This window comes from Geotrypetes seraphini, chromosome 9 (genome assembly GCF_902459505.1).
Source record: "Geotrypetes seraphini chromosome 9, aGeoSer1.1, whole genome shotgun sequence".
NCBI classification, from domain to species: domain Eukaryota; kingdom Metazoa; phylum Chordata; class Amphibia; order Gymnophiona; family Dermophiidae; genus Geotrypetes; species Geotrypetes seraphini.
In genome coordinates, this window is record NC_047092.1 from 185,049,452 (window position 1) to 185,062,910 (window position 13,459).

The window sequence follows — 13,459 nt, forward strand, 5'->3', positions numbered from 1 at the left end:
TGCGCACGCTAAAATCCTGCGTGCGCTAAAAACATTACCGCAGCTTAGTAAAAGGAGCCCACGGTATTTATGGTTAGCGTTTTATCAAATTGAAATAAAACTTGAACCTCTTATCTGTGGATTGTGTCAGGACTCGGGCTGTGGTGAGTGACAAAGGACTTGAATCCTATCTGCAATATCAGAGCAGAGACGAGGTTCAAAGAATTCAAGATGAAACTGATTAATGCAGTTGGGACTTGGAAACTAAGGCACGCCAAGAGCCGGGTTGGCTAGTGAACTTTGCGTCTGACGGCCCAAAGCCTCTGCCACTCCAGACCTAGCACAGTCTCAAAAAGAAACTCTGAATGGTGCTAAAAGCATATCCTATTTTTTTCCAAGAGCATGAACGCACACCCACAGCAAACTAGACTGAGATTAATTAGCAGCTGAACTAATCTCCAAGCAAAAGATGCATTTGTTAACACATTATGGGTTTATACGACACATCCCACCTACCCCCATGAATTTTATGTTAGAAATGTGGAACAAATTATTACCACTTTAACACTCCAAGTGGTCTTTTCCTTTCAGAAGTAAGAATGTGTTAATTATACCATATGGTTTCTTACACCCCGCAAATGTCAACTGGAAATCATTGCGGCTTACATAAGTTTAATAAGGTTAGCAACATAGACATTATGACTATAATGAAAACAAATGCATTTTTAGCACCTTCCTAAATTGAAGCTAGGAGGAGGTGAGAGAGACATGGGGGAAGCCACTGCATGCCCTGGATGGTAGCATGGAATGTTGCTACTCTTTGGTGATTCCACATGGAATGTTGCTTCTACTTGGGGTTCCGGAATCTTTCTGTGGAACTCTCTGTGGTTCTGGAATCTTGCTATTCTGAATGGAATGTTTCTGCTTGTTGGGTTTTGGCCAGGGACTAGTGATGTGGATTGACCACCGTGCGAATGGGCTACTGGGCTAGATGGACCATTGGTCTGACTCAGAAAAGCTAGTCTTATGTTGATATGTCTGATGTAAGCTGGTTGGGAGGCAGTTCCAAATTTTGGGGCCTTGAAACTAGAAGGTGGATTCGAAGAGTGATTTCCTCAGAACATGACGTGGAGAGGAAACTAGTCGGGCCCAGGACCGATCTAATAAGGTGCTAAAAGAGTTTGCCTCAGCCCCCTGCCCCATTAAACTCTTGGAGCGGGGGCTTTCTCCATGACAGTAGCTCAGAGACCACCAGGAAGAGTTCCAAGAGAACAAGAGCAAGGAAACAGGAAATACCGGGAGAGTGATTTTAAAGAACAAATCAATATCATTTTCATTCTGTGGATGTATTTTCCTGCTCATGCAAGAGTTTCTCAAAGGGGCTTTTCACGGGAGGATACACAGGAAAAAAAGTGGGGAAATAAAACAGACAAAATTCAATAACTAAAGAAGTGTGTGATGTCAAATATAAATACAAAATCACTTCCTCATACACATTATTGCTGCAATCCTGCAGAATTCTTTTTTTAAAATAAAGAAGGAATTTTCTCTTTATAGTGAATTGAAATTACTTTTTAGCATAAATGTAATATCATCTTTTTATAGCCACAAATATCATGAGAATTGTAAAAATAGTGCCTATACTTTAAATTCAAGCATTTTTTGAGAATTGTACGCTGAGAGCAATTTCATTCCCGCACTGTCCACGTTTTCCCCTGAAGAAGCCATTCCAGGTGAAACGGTGGCCCCCGTTGGGACTAAAGCAGTGCACAGACTAATCCAAGATAAGTGCTTGAATTTAAAGTATTTTAAAAAAAGTAAATAAAAGTTAAAATTGTACTTACAATTGCCATTTTTGCCAATGATTGAGATTTTGACCACCACAAGTATTTAGCACGAGTTGCTGAAATACGTGGTCTCTGAGGCATGGCATAAAGAATTCTGCAGGATTGCAGCAATAATGTGTATGAGGAAGTGATTTTGTATTTATATTTGAAATAAAACAGACCAAAAAAAACCCCAAGTAGGAACCCCTAGAGTTGTGGATAGTGTGGGCTTAAGTCTCTTTCAATAACTAATCTCAAACTCCTTCTCTTCTCCCTTTCAGAATGAATTTTTTTGCACTTCCAGATACATACGCCTCTGATTCGATTAAGAAAGAGTGAGCATGTGAGCTTTGTATTGTTAAAATTAGAACATCGAATCCTTTAGAAATTACTGGTCATAGTGCATCTTTGTATACACAATAAGACACTGAAACATTGGATGGATATCATTCTGCGCATGATGAGCTCAGTGACTTACGATGACCTACATATTCCGACAGTGAAACAGCTGCGGCTAATTGTGTCTAGAGGTAGCAGATTTTCGTGTGTGGGTCCTCGGGAGTGGAATAAGCTTCCAGGATATTTACGACAGCAAACCTGTTTGAGTAGTTTCAAGAAAATGTTGAAAGAAATACCTCTTTTATAAGATGAAATACGGGATGTGATTTATAGCTTTTTGATGCGAGGCGCTGGTAACCTCTTTGTAATTTTAGGAGGCTTTACATTATCACTATTATGTTTTATTCATGTTCGATTTGTTGTACTGTATGTGATTCTGTTTGTGTATGTACCCTATTGTGACCCGCCTTGGGAAGGCCTCGGTAGAAATAAATAAATTCAAATACATACCTTCAGTCTTGCGCAAGAGGAGAAATAGAATGTATCCCAATAGCAGGAGCAGAAGGACTGCGATGCTCACTGATGTCACGCTAACTGGTACTGTGATATCGCTGGTGTGCGGTGGGACCACTTCTGGAGTGACGGTGGACAGCACTTCTGCGTTTTCTAAGGTATGAGCAAATTGAGATATCAGAGCCTGTTTTGCCATGTGATAGCATTCGTAATTTATATAGAACAGAAAGCTAATTTTGTCTAAGCACATGCTGAAGCTCATCCGGTTCTAGCGTGAATTGTTCCCACACCTGCAAACTGGCTAATGAATGGTGAGGAGGGGAAACAACACGTGTTAACAGGGAAAGACGTGATGTATAAACAGAGCCGAAACCAGGCAGTAAAGCGTGTTCCTTATACTGGTCTGTGTCAGACACAATCAATTGTTTCTAGTTTATAGCCTGTGATTAATGGTCGTGTCAAGTGCAAGCAGATTGCCTTGGACTATATACAGTCCACTGTGTTTCATTTTCCTTAGCGTGAGGAGGAACATCCAAAGCCTTCCTCTTCAATGCAAACACTACCTGGGGATTATAATAATGGCTTAATTATCGCCACTAGATTACAGTAAAACCTTGGTTTGTGAGCATAATTCATTCCGGAAGCATGCTTGTAAGATCAGCATCCCAGAATACCCTCAACGTCCCATCTCTGAAGATAATTGGCACTCGTCGCTCCCTTAATTTTTCAGTAACCGCCCCTTTGACCTGGAACTCTCTTCCTTTATATCTAAGAGCAGAATGTAATTTGCAGAAATTTAAAAGAGGTTTAAAGTGTTTTCTGTTCAAGGATGCATATAATTGCTAATGAGTTGGCTACCTACCTTAATAAATCCAAATGTTTTTTTATTTTCAGGCCACTAATTTTCTAATCATTTTCATGATTTTAATTCCCTTCTCCTATTGTTTCAAAGATTAGTGTTTGTCTGTTTAGTCCTGGCTTGTCTAATAATTTAATACATATATGTTTAATATTGCAGATACGTCTGTCTTTTTGTCATTTTTAAATTTTGTTCAATGCTTTGTACTGCTGGATAAGCGTTTAATCAAATATTTTAAATAAAGATAAAGGTATATCAAAGCAAATTTCCCCATAAGAAATTATGGAAACTACAGAATACTGTATAACCTAAGACACTTGCCTCACGCTGCTGCGACTCCCATGTGGCCACTTCTTATAGCCAAGCGCCAACCCCGCTGACCAAGCACGAGACGCGACACGTGACATACGGACTTCTTCTTGAAATAGCCAGAGTTATACACAGGACACTCATTCACAGGCAGGAATTAGCAAGGAAAGAAAAAATAAAAAATAAAGAGAGAGAAGCTGGGAACGCCCAGGGGCCGAGGCAGGGCTGGAGCTTTAAAGCGAGGAAACTCCCTGCGCCTCCAACGCACGCACGCATGCGGGCTGCACTGCTACCTCCTCATCCCTTCGCATGGGCGCACCCACGCTTGACGCTGTGATGCTTGTTCTGTGCTCAGCGACGTGCCGCACGTATGTTGTGCGTGCTTGTATTGCGCTGTGATGATGCGACGCGTGCATACGTACTCGAACTGCATAACAACGCTCGTTGATCAAGTTAAAATTTAATAAAATGTTTTGCTCGTCTTGCAAAACACTCGCACACCAAGGGCGCCTTTTACTACGGTGCGATAGTGTTTTTAGCGCACACAGGAAATTACCACGCGCTATACCACGCGCTACGCGGAAAAAGTAACGCCAGGTCAATGCTGGCATTAAGGTCTAGTGCGTGCTATTCCACGCGTTAAAGCCCTAACGCAGCTTAGTAAAAGAAACCCCAAGTTACTCGCAATACAAGGTTTTACTGTAAATTTACTGGAAAAAAGGAGGCTCCGGGGGGATATGATAGAGACCTTCAAAATACTTAGGGGCATAGAGAGGGTGGACAGGGACAGGTTCTTCAGACTAAAAGGGACGACAGGTACAAGGGGGCACTCAGAGAAACTGAAGGGAGATAGGTTCAAATCAAATGCAAGGAAGTTTTTCTTCACCCAAAGGGTCGTGGACAAATGGAATGCGCTCCCGGAGGAAGTGATCCGGCAGAGTACAGTACAGGGATTCAAACAGGGATTGGACAGATTCCTGAGGGAAAAGGGGATCGTGGGGTACTGAGGGAGGTGCTGGGGTGTTGCATAAGTATAGACAGCTCACCAGGTCGTGCAGGTGCAAGGCCGGAGGGTTAGGACATTGATGGGAAGATAGGACTTCGATGAGAAACCTAGGGGGCAAGGGGGCCCCTTCTGGTGATTAAGGCAGGTCATGACCTGTTGGGCCGCCGCGGGGGCGGACTGCTGGGCGGGATGGACCTCTGGTCTGACCCGGCAGAGGCACTACTTATGTAAAAAAAAAAAAAAAAAAATTTGGAGAGATCCAATTAGCTGAAGCTGACGTAAAGCCATTTGTCTGCATTTCTATGTATGAAAGGCCCGGGTTGTGCTCCAGATTAGAGAATGACATGGTGAACAAAATTAATCACCGTATCCGTCCCTGCGGATAACCGCGGGAAATAATCCCATGTCATTTTCTAGTGTCTATTTCAACCTCGGTCCTTCTACACCAGCATTCTTCAAAGCAAAGCTTGCGGGTCAGTGGTTGTGGCCATTCATACTCTGATTCTTATGTGAGCCAAGGATAATGAAGCCATTGTGACATCACTGATGTGATTAGCTCTTAGGCACTGGTGGAATGAGGCATTATGACATCACAATATCTGCTCTGGATACCAGAGACTGTCATTCTGTAGTGTCTGTTTCAACCTCTGTCCTTCTACACCAGCATTCTTCAAAGCAAAGCTTGCGGGTCAGTGGTTGTGGCCATTCATACTCTGATTCTTCCCTCTCTCCTTAAAGAATGACATGAAGATGGTTTCCCGCGGTTATCCGCGGGGACGGTGATGAATTTTGTCATCGTGTCATTCTCTACTCCAGATTAAGTTTCTCTGTCCCTGTACCCGCAAGGATTGGGAGGACGGGAAGTACAGGTCTCCCTCTGTATTTGTGATGGTTAGGGGCACAACCCTCTTGTGAATACCATGGTATTTGTGAATAACTTTAGGGCCCCCCCCCCTCTCAGCTGACTCTGAACCAGCCAACCTCCTGGACTTCTCCACACCTTACCTTTAAAGCCTTGGAGGTCTAGTGGTAAAGCAAAGCAGGAGCGATCTTCCTACGCTCTTTCCCCGTGTAGAGCCGTGATCAGAATTGGCTGCCCGAGATCCCATGACAGTCTCGTGAGACTGCAGCAGGAACTTGTGGCAGCCATTTTTGATCGCAGCTCTGCGCCGAGAAAGAGCGTAGGAAGATCGCTCCTGCCCCGCTTCACTGCTAGATCACCAAGGCTTTAAAGGAGAGGTGTTGAGGGGTCTGGGAGGCTGTTTCATTTAGGGAATCGCAAATAAATGAATTCACGAATGCTAATCCTGCAAACATGGGGGGGGGGGGGTTTGAGATCTGTACAATCAAAGCAGTTTACATATTCTATACAGGTGCTTATTTTGTGTCTGGGGCAATATAAAATTAAGTGACTTGTACAGAGTCAGAAGGAGCTGAAGTGTAAGGTTACCAGATTTTCCGTCTTTTGAGCAGGCGGTAGATTTCCGGCTAGCATGCGCTAATCCGGTAAGTGCGATAAAACCGCTAACGCGGCTTTGTAAAAGCAGCCCTAAAATGCTCTCACCACTCAAAGGGAATGGATCAGAAAGAGGTCGGCAGGAAGGCCACCTGCTACTTCTTGTGAAAAACCTGATGAAAGCCTCACTAGGGGGTCCTTTTACTAAGGTGCGCTAATCGAATTAGCACGCGCTAAATGCTAACGCGTGCATGTTAGCGCAAGAGGGGGTAAGTCTATGTACCAGCACAATGCCCTCAAGACATACCTGTCACCGTGAGAGTCAGGAAATTGCTCCTTAAGACGAGAGCCGATGTATCGATCCGTTCACAATAATACATCCCGCTGTCATTGCGCCAGAGGTCTTTAATACTCAGTTCTGCAGTGCCAGTGGTTCTGTTCAAGAGGATCTTAAAGCGCTCATCTTTGACGCTTGCATTTTTATGAGAAAACTGTGCAATCATCCCAAACTCACTCTTATGCCAGTTTATCGTCACTTCATCATAATTGTAGTGTACCATCGAGACGTTGCAATAGAACCTCACCGTGGCTCCTAGATGTGGCTGTACTTCTGGGAATGATCGTCTTAAAACCAACTTCTCATCTGTCGAGACAAAGAGAGACCACAAACGCACAGTTTATTCAGCAGCTCTTCCTTCCTTCCGATATATAGTCCAATACTCACCAATGAACAAAGGTGGTAGGAAGCAACTATATTTCACTAGACAGACCAAAGAATAGCCTCTGCTTCTAAAGGCTTTCCTCATTTCTTTCTCAAGAGATTGCGCACTTTTCCAGGAACTTTCCAAACTTTTTTTTAACCTACATATGTTAACTGCTGCTGCCACATCCTCTGGTAACGAGTCCCAGAGCTTAACTATTTCCTCCTGAATTATTTATTTATTTAAAACATTTTAAATCCGCCTTTATCCAAGGCGGCTCACAGTGTCGCATACATATTTCAGGATTTGCACAACATAAAGATCCCCTACATCAGCAAAAATCATGAGATTAGACCATCTCAACCTATAAATTACACAATAGCCTTAAAAAATGGGACAAGTGTTTTATGAACTCTACAGAAAAGGCTTCACACAGGGTAATGTTCAATGACCTAACTCCATGGCATTCGTGGCACCCAGCACTTAATATATCCACTGACCTGATGTTAACCATTCAAGCCGGTGCCCGGTTAACACCTTTTACCTTTCTGCACTTAGCCAGTTGGCAAACGGACTATTGCACTCGTGGCTGGTTCCTTCTATTAAAAGTGTACTTTTATTTAAGCATTAGAACAACCTTATCTGTAGGTGATTTAGAAAATGTATATTGTTAGAGGGAATGTGATTTTCAGGGGCTTCTTTTCATTAATGGTGGGTCACAAAGGCCAGCAGAGTCTCACCTTAGAAGCAGGTGGTTCTACTTAACGTTTTTGGTCTTGTGATCATAAACCACATCCAAATAAGGCATTTCATACAGGCCTAACAGATTGCTACATTCCAAAATATGTCAAAACTTGTGCAATGACTTTCTGTTCGGCTGGACTGACATTATGGAATGCGCTGATAGAGGAACTTTTGGGAAGATCCTCAAAACGCAATTGGTTGTCAATGCGTTTTTACAGGATCTGATTTGTCCTGTTTAAGAAATCGCTGTGCATCTAAATTCTTAATTGTTTCTTCCTCTTTTGTACTGTTTTAAGGAGCCCTAGAGCTTGTCTTGAAGGGCATATGGTAACACGGGGCTGGGAGGCCTCGTGTTGCCAGAGAGGCAAGGTGGGGGGGGGGGAAAGAGAGGACCGTTAGTTAGGGAAACTTAGTAGAAGGAATAGGGGAGGGGTTACCGCCTAAAGGCAGGGCTAGGATAGGGTGAAGTTGAGTTGGAGGGGCGGGCAGAGGGAATGAGTAGACCGGGACCCTGGAGGACTCAGTTCTTTCAGTTCTTTTTCTCCCTCCCACCCTCCCGCGGTGGTGGCCTTGGTAGCTCGGGTAGGCGGATCTCCCGAGCTACTGGGTGCTGGGGCTCATCAGGCGATGAGCGGGGGGCCGGCTGGGAGCTGTGCCTTGGGGTCAGGTGACCCGGGTTAAAGGGGCATGAGGTCATGCCACCCCTCGGACGCTTGCTGTTTGTGGCGGGGTCGGGGGCAAAGGTTAATGGTTACATAGGGGTAGCTCGGGAGGAGCTTGCTGATGTGGTTTGTCAATAGAGGGTCAATATGTTTATGAGGTTAAGTTATTCATGTTAATTTATTGTTATGGTGGATTTAATAAAGAGCTGCGGCTATATATTCCATAATGAAGTGTGCTGGTTTCATTTAGGGGTGGGTTATGGGTAAAAGGAAGTTGATGGGTAGCAACAGAGACTATCCAGATCCCGCTGTTAGAGCTATTATGTAAACCGCTTAGGAATTAGACGGTATAGAAACTTTTAAAATAAATAAATGATCTGATCATTATTTTCAAGAAGATGATCTAATAGAATAAAGCGGACATTTGTTCCCAAACCTTTTTTGACTTAACCCTCCCCTGGTTTTATTTTTATTTTAGTTTTTATTTTTTTTTAGAATTGTATTTATGCCAATTGTTGTCAACCCTTCCCTCCTTACATCTACTATTGTATTAGTAATGAATGTTATGTCTATTAGTTTTTAACATTTTATATAATTTTTGAGTTTATGTAAATCGCATTGGATTTGGACTATGCGAGGTAATCAAAAACTACATAAACTTGAACTTGAAACTTGATCACAAATTTAAACTCAACCCGAATTATCACAAATAGAATAAAATTTCAATTTCTTTTACAAAACTATTGCCTTGCGTAGTCTTCAAATTGAGGTGTCTGACTTTCTCACATCACTTTTTATCTTCCTGAGTTGCCTGGTTTTTTTTTTGGGGGGGGGGTTCATTTTCATGCTATTTTTAAGAAAAAGGTTGTAAGCACACCTTTTCTGTGGGCACAGCAGCACTGTTCTTGTCTACAATCAAAACCCCTCTCCCCCCCTCCCCCCATGTACATACCGGATTGAGTTAGCAGAGGCAGAGGCAGCTGGCAGAGCATCATGGCACAGACGCTAGTGATAAGCTTCAGGCACTTCATTGCATTCAGAGAGCACCGTGTGGAACCGCCCAGGGCTATGTGCCCCTTTGGTAGCAGCTCTCCCATCAGTTGGCACCCTCGTCCGTGCTGTGCGCCCACTGACTGTTCCTGCATAGAGCACGCTAGTGCCGCGTGTTATCGCTGATAGACTCTACACATCTCCACTGTTCGCCTCAATTTTAGCCATTCACAGACGACGCTGCCTTCTCACCGCCTCCACTTTCAGAAGGAAATGCTCTACGTCCCCTCTCCACCCCCAGCATTTTCCCAGATGAGATGTTGCTTGAAATGTGACGTTCAAGCCACAGCGGACTCATTCTCACTTCTCATACGGTTATTTGCTGTTATTGTTCCAACGTCTCTCCTCTGGATATTCTGAAGCGATGCTTCTGCTGCAGCTAAAAGTTCCCGAAGGTGATAAATTCTGGGAAATGAGAAGATGACTTAAGAAGGAGGGAGCAGAGTCAGTGGAATTAAGACTGGCTACTCCTGGTCACTTTTAGCAGATAGAGTCTGTTTCTTTTAGTTTTAAGGGCTGTATTTATTTACTGTATTCATTCTGTATTCACACTGACAAATAAAAATGCTTCTATGTTTATTGTAGTTCCTTGTTTTTATCTGCATCATCTGAGTTTGAAATGTGTTCTTTACTAGTGACTAATTTATATTACATTGGACTCTGGGTTTGCTAGGAGGGAGGGGGAAGACAAGGTTTGTAATGTTCTGAAAATGAATGCATGTCTTTTTTTAATAGCCAATGTTCTTAAAAAATGTTTCCTTTTTATTTATGCCTAATGGCCAACTGCTGTTTGTCTTATTATAGTCTCACCTCTTATCATTATTACTGTATCTTGAGCAAAAAAACTGAATTCAAGGCAATAAGCAATACCTGAGCTTATTCGAATCCCAGCAGAGAGCAACTGTTTGCAGCTCGACCAAACTACTTGGCTCTCAGCGGAACAAAACACCTGCAAAGACAGACTTGAGAAAGGAAATAAGCTGTGAATGAGAGATTCCCACAGAGGGAGGAGCTTATTCGCTGAGCAGTAAAATCCATGACTGATCTGAACTATGGCAGCCTGTGCAATAAAACACCAGGCAGGAAATTAAAGTAGTCATTAGTCAAGGCTTCCACTGGACCACAAAGTCAAGAAACTCACCAACTACAACGCGAGTTATAGACTGATTTTTTGGTGCACCTCTGGAATGAAGAAAAACATCAAGGAGATCTTTAAGGGAAATTCAACTCTCCTATATGTTTTTTCACCAAGCCCTACCATTTGGTTCTGTTAGCAAAAGGGTTAAACTCCTACATACGATTTATTTAGTTAGTTTTATAGCCCGTCCTCCCCAGGAGCCCAGAACGGGTTACAAGGATAAGAACATAAGACTAGCCTTACTGGTCAGACCAATGGTCCATCTAGCTCAGTAGCACGTCCTCATGGTGGTCAATCCAGGTCACAAGTACCTGACAAAACCCCAAAGAGTGCAACATTCCAGAATCTCAAAGAGTATCAAGATTCCAAGCAGAATCTCAAAGAATAATAACAAGAATCCAGAACTGGAACCCCAAAGAGTGCAACATTCCAGAATCTTAAAGAGTATCAAGATTCCGAGCAGAATCTCAAAGAATAATAACAAGAATCTGGAACCACAAAGAATATCAAGATTCCGAGCAGAATCTCAAAGAATAATAACAAGAATCCGGAATGCCAAGGAGTGCAACATTCCATGCAGAATCCCCAAAGAGTAGCAACATTCCAGAATCTCAAAGAGAATCAAGATTCCGAGCAGAATCTCAAAGAATAATAACAAGAATCTGGAACCCCTAAGAGTATCAAGAATCCGAGCAGAATCTCAAAGAATAATAACAAGAATCCGGAACGCCAAGGAGTGCAACATTCCATGCGGAATCCCCAAAGAGTAGCAACATTCCAGAATCTCAAAGAGAATCAAGATTCCGAGCAGAATCTCAAAGAATAATAACAAGAATCTGGAACCCCAAAGAGTATCAAGATTCCGAGCAGAATCTCAAAGAATAATAACAAGAATCCGGAACGCCAAGGAGTGCAACATTCCATGCGGAATCCCCAAAGAGTAGCAACATTCCAGAATCTCAAAGAGAATCAAGATTCCGAGCAGAATCTCAAAGAATAATAACAAGAATCTGAAACCCCAAAGAGTGCAACATTCCACGCTACAAGTCCAGGCCATGTTTTAGTGAATCTAAGAATATACAAGCTACATAGAGTCTCAGAATGGTATCTACCTGACTGTAGTAGGCAAGAGCACTGCAATGGCTGACAGATTCATTACTCCTAATTTGGCTTCTGCCTCTGTTTTCATACAATGGTGAAGAGTGAGACACTCACACAAGACTGATCAACACTTTTTTGGGGGCCCTTTTATTAAGCTGTGGCAAAAAACTGGCCTTAGTGTGCGCTTGAATGCGCTTTTCCCACAGCAGTCAAACGGCTGGTTTTTTCTCTTTTATTTTTGTATTAATGGTCAGGCATTAATGTTGTCATTAGTTAAAAAATTAATTGTGTGAGCACTTACTGAAACCTATTTTGTAGGTGGTAAGGACTCATGTGGTAAATCACTCTCCACTCCCTGACATGCTTCCTCCAAAAAAAAAAAAAAAAGACTAAACATTTTTTTAGTGCCCAGATTAGTGTGTGCTATTTGGCAATTACAACAGGACAGAGGCATCTATGGTGGGCTCTTTTAAGCTGTTAGGGGCTCATTAGAAAATTGGAACGACAGTGGTTAAAATCGGGAACCTTGGAACATAGATTGGGTTGGAAGAAAAAATTAAAAGAATATAAAACTTTGATTAAAGAGAAATGTAAAAATTTTTATGCTCAAAAGTCTTTTTAAACTGGTTAACGACCTCTATAATATAAAGGTGTTTACTGGTTCTACTGAAGAATCCACTCTTTCTGCAGATGTTCTGGCAGATTTTTTCAATACTAAAATACAAAAATTGAGGACTTCTCTAGCAGCTCCCATTAACAATTATTTGAGTTTCCCTGTCATTCAGTGTTTAGAGGACCCTAGAGCTGACATGTATTGGAACAATTTTACAGCTTTCAATTGGCAAACCTTTTGTAAATTTTATACTAAGTATGTCAATTCGTATTGTAGGCTTGATATCTGTTCCCTGAATATTATGAAAGTTGCCCCTGTTACTTTCAAGGCTAAACTGTTTAATTGGGTTGATTTTTTATTATCCAATGGGACGTTTCCAGAGGAATTGGGTCAGATTTTGATCACACCGATTATAAAAAATCCTAAAGAATCTTCTAACTATAGACCCATTGCTAGTATTCCTTTGTTTACTAAATTGTTGGAGGGTCTGGTTAACGAAGAACTAATTACATATTTGGATAAGTTTAATATATTACAGGATAATCAGTCTGGGTTTCGGTACCGAAACAGTCATGACCTCTTTGTTAGATTATCTTCATACATTATTTAGTCAAGGTACAAGTGCTTTGATTTTGCAGTTAGATCTGAGTAGCACTTTTGACCTGGTGGACCATACTATTCTTATTGACTGTTTGGAATCTATTGGTATTTCAGGAAATGTCTTAAACCGGTTTCGAGGACTCCTGGGTAAAAGATCGTATCAGATATTCAAGGACGATAGCCTTTCTTATCGTTGGGAAAATTTTTGTGGGGTTCCGCAAGGTTCGCTTAAATCTTAGGTTTTATGTTTACGCGGATGACATTACTATAGTCATCCCGCTAACTTGCTTGTCAGTCGAGCTTAAAAATTTTTTAGCAACCATTCTGTGCCAGATTGAACTCTGAATGATTGCCTTTAAATTGAAATTAAATTCTGAAAAAACTAAATTTTTTCTTGCAACTCCTAATGATAAGATCAAAGAAACAAAGCTACATTTGAATGGACTTGACTATACTATAGAACAGTCTATAAAAATACTAATTTATTACTTAAGAAATGTTTCTCGGTGCTTTGGAAATTTCGCACCATTAAGAAATATTTTGATGAAGCTTCATTTCGTTTG

General features: G+C 41.9%; 1 protein-coding gene across 3 annotated transcripts in view; it reads right to left on the bottom strand.

The window, feature by feature from the left end:
- Positions 1-13,459, bottom strand: part of PDCD1 (programmed cell death 1) — a 43,188-nt gene that overhangs the window by 11,997 nt on the left and 17,732 nt on the right. For 2 of the 3 annotated variants that reach the window (XM_033959651.1, XM_033959652.1), the window contains exons 1-3: positions 9,347-9,881; positions 6,595-6,930; positions 2,655-2,810 (exon numbers count right to left, since the gene is read on the bottom strand). In XM_033959651.1, the coding sequence (XP_033815542.1) occupies positions 2,655-2,810; positions 6,595-6,930; positions 9,347-9,539 (685 nt within the window). In that variant the 5' untranslated portion in view covers positions 9,540-9,881. Of the gene's footprint in view, positions 1-2,654; positions 2,811-6,594; positions 6,931-9,346; positions 9,882-13,459 lie in introns of those variants that run through there. The other variant, XM_033959653.1, reaches the window with a different exon arrangement.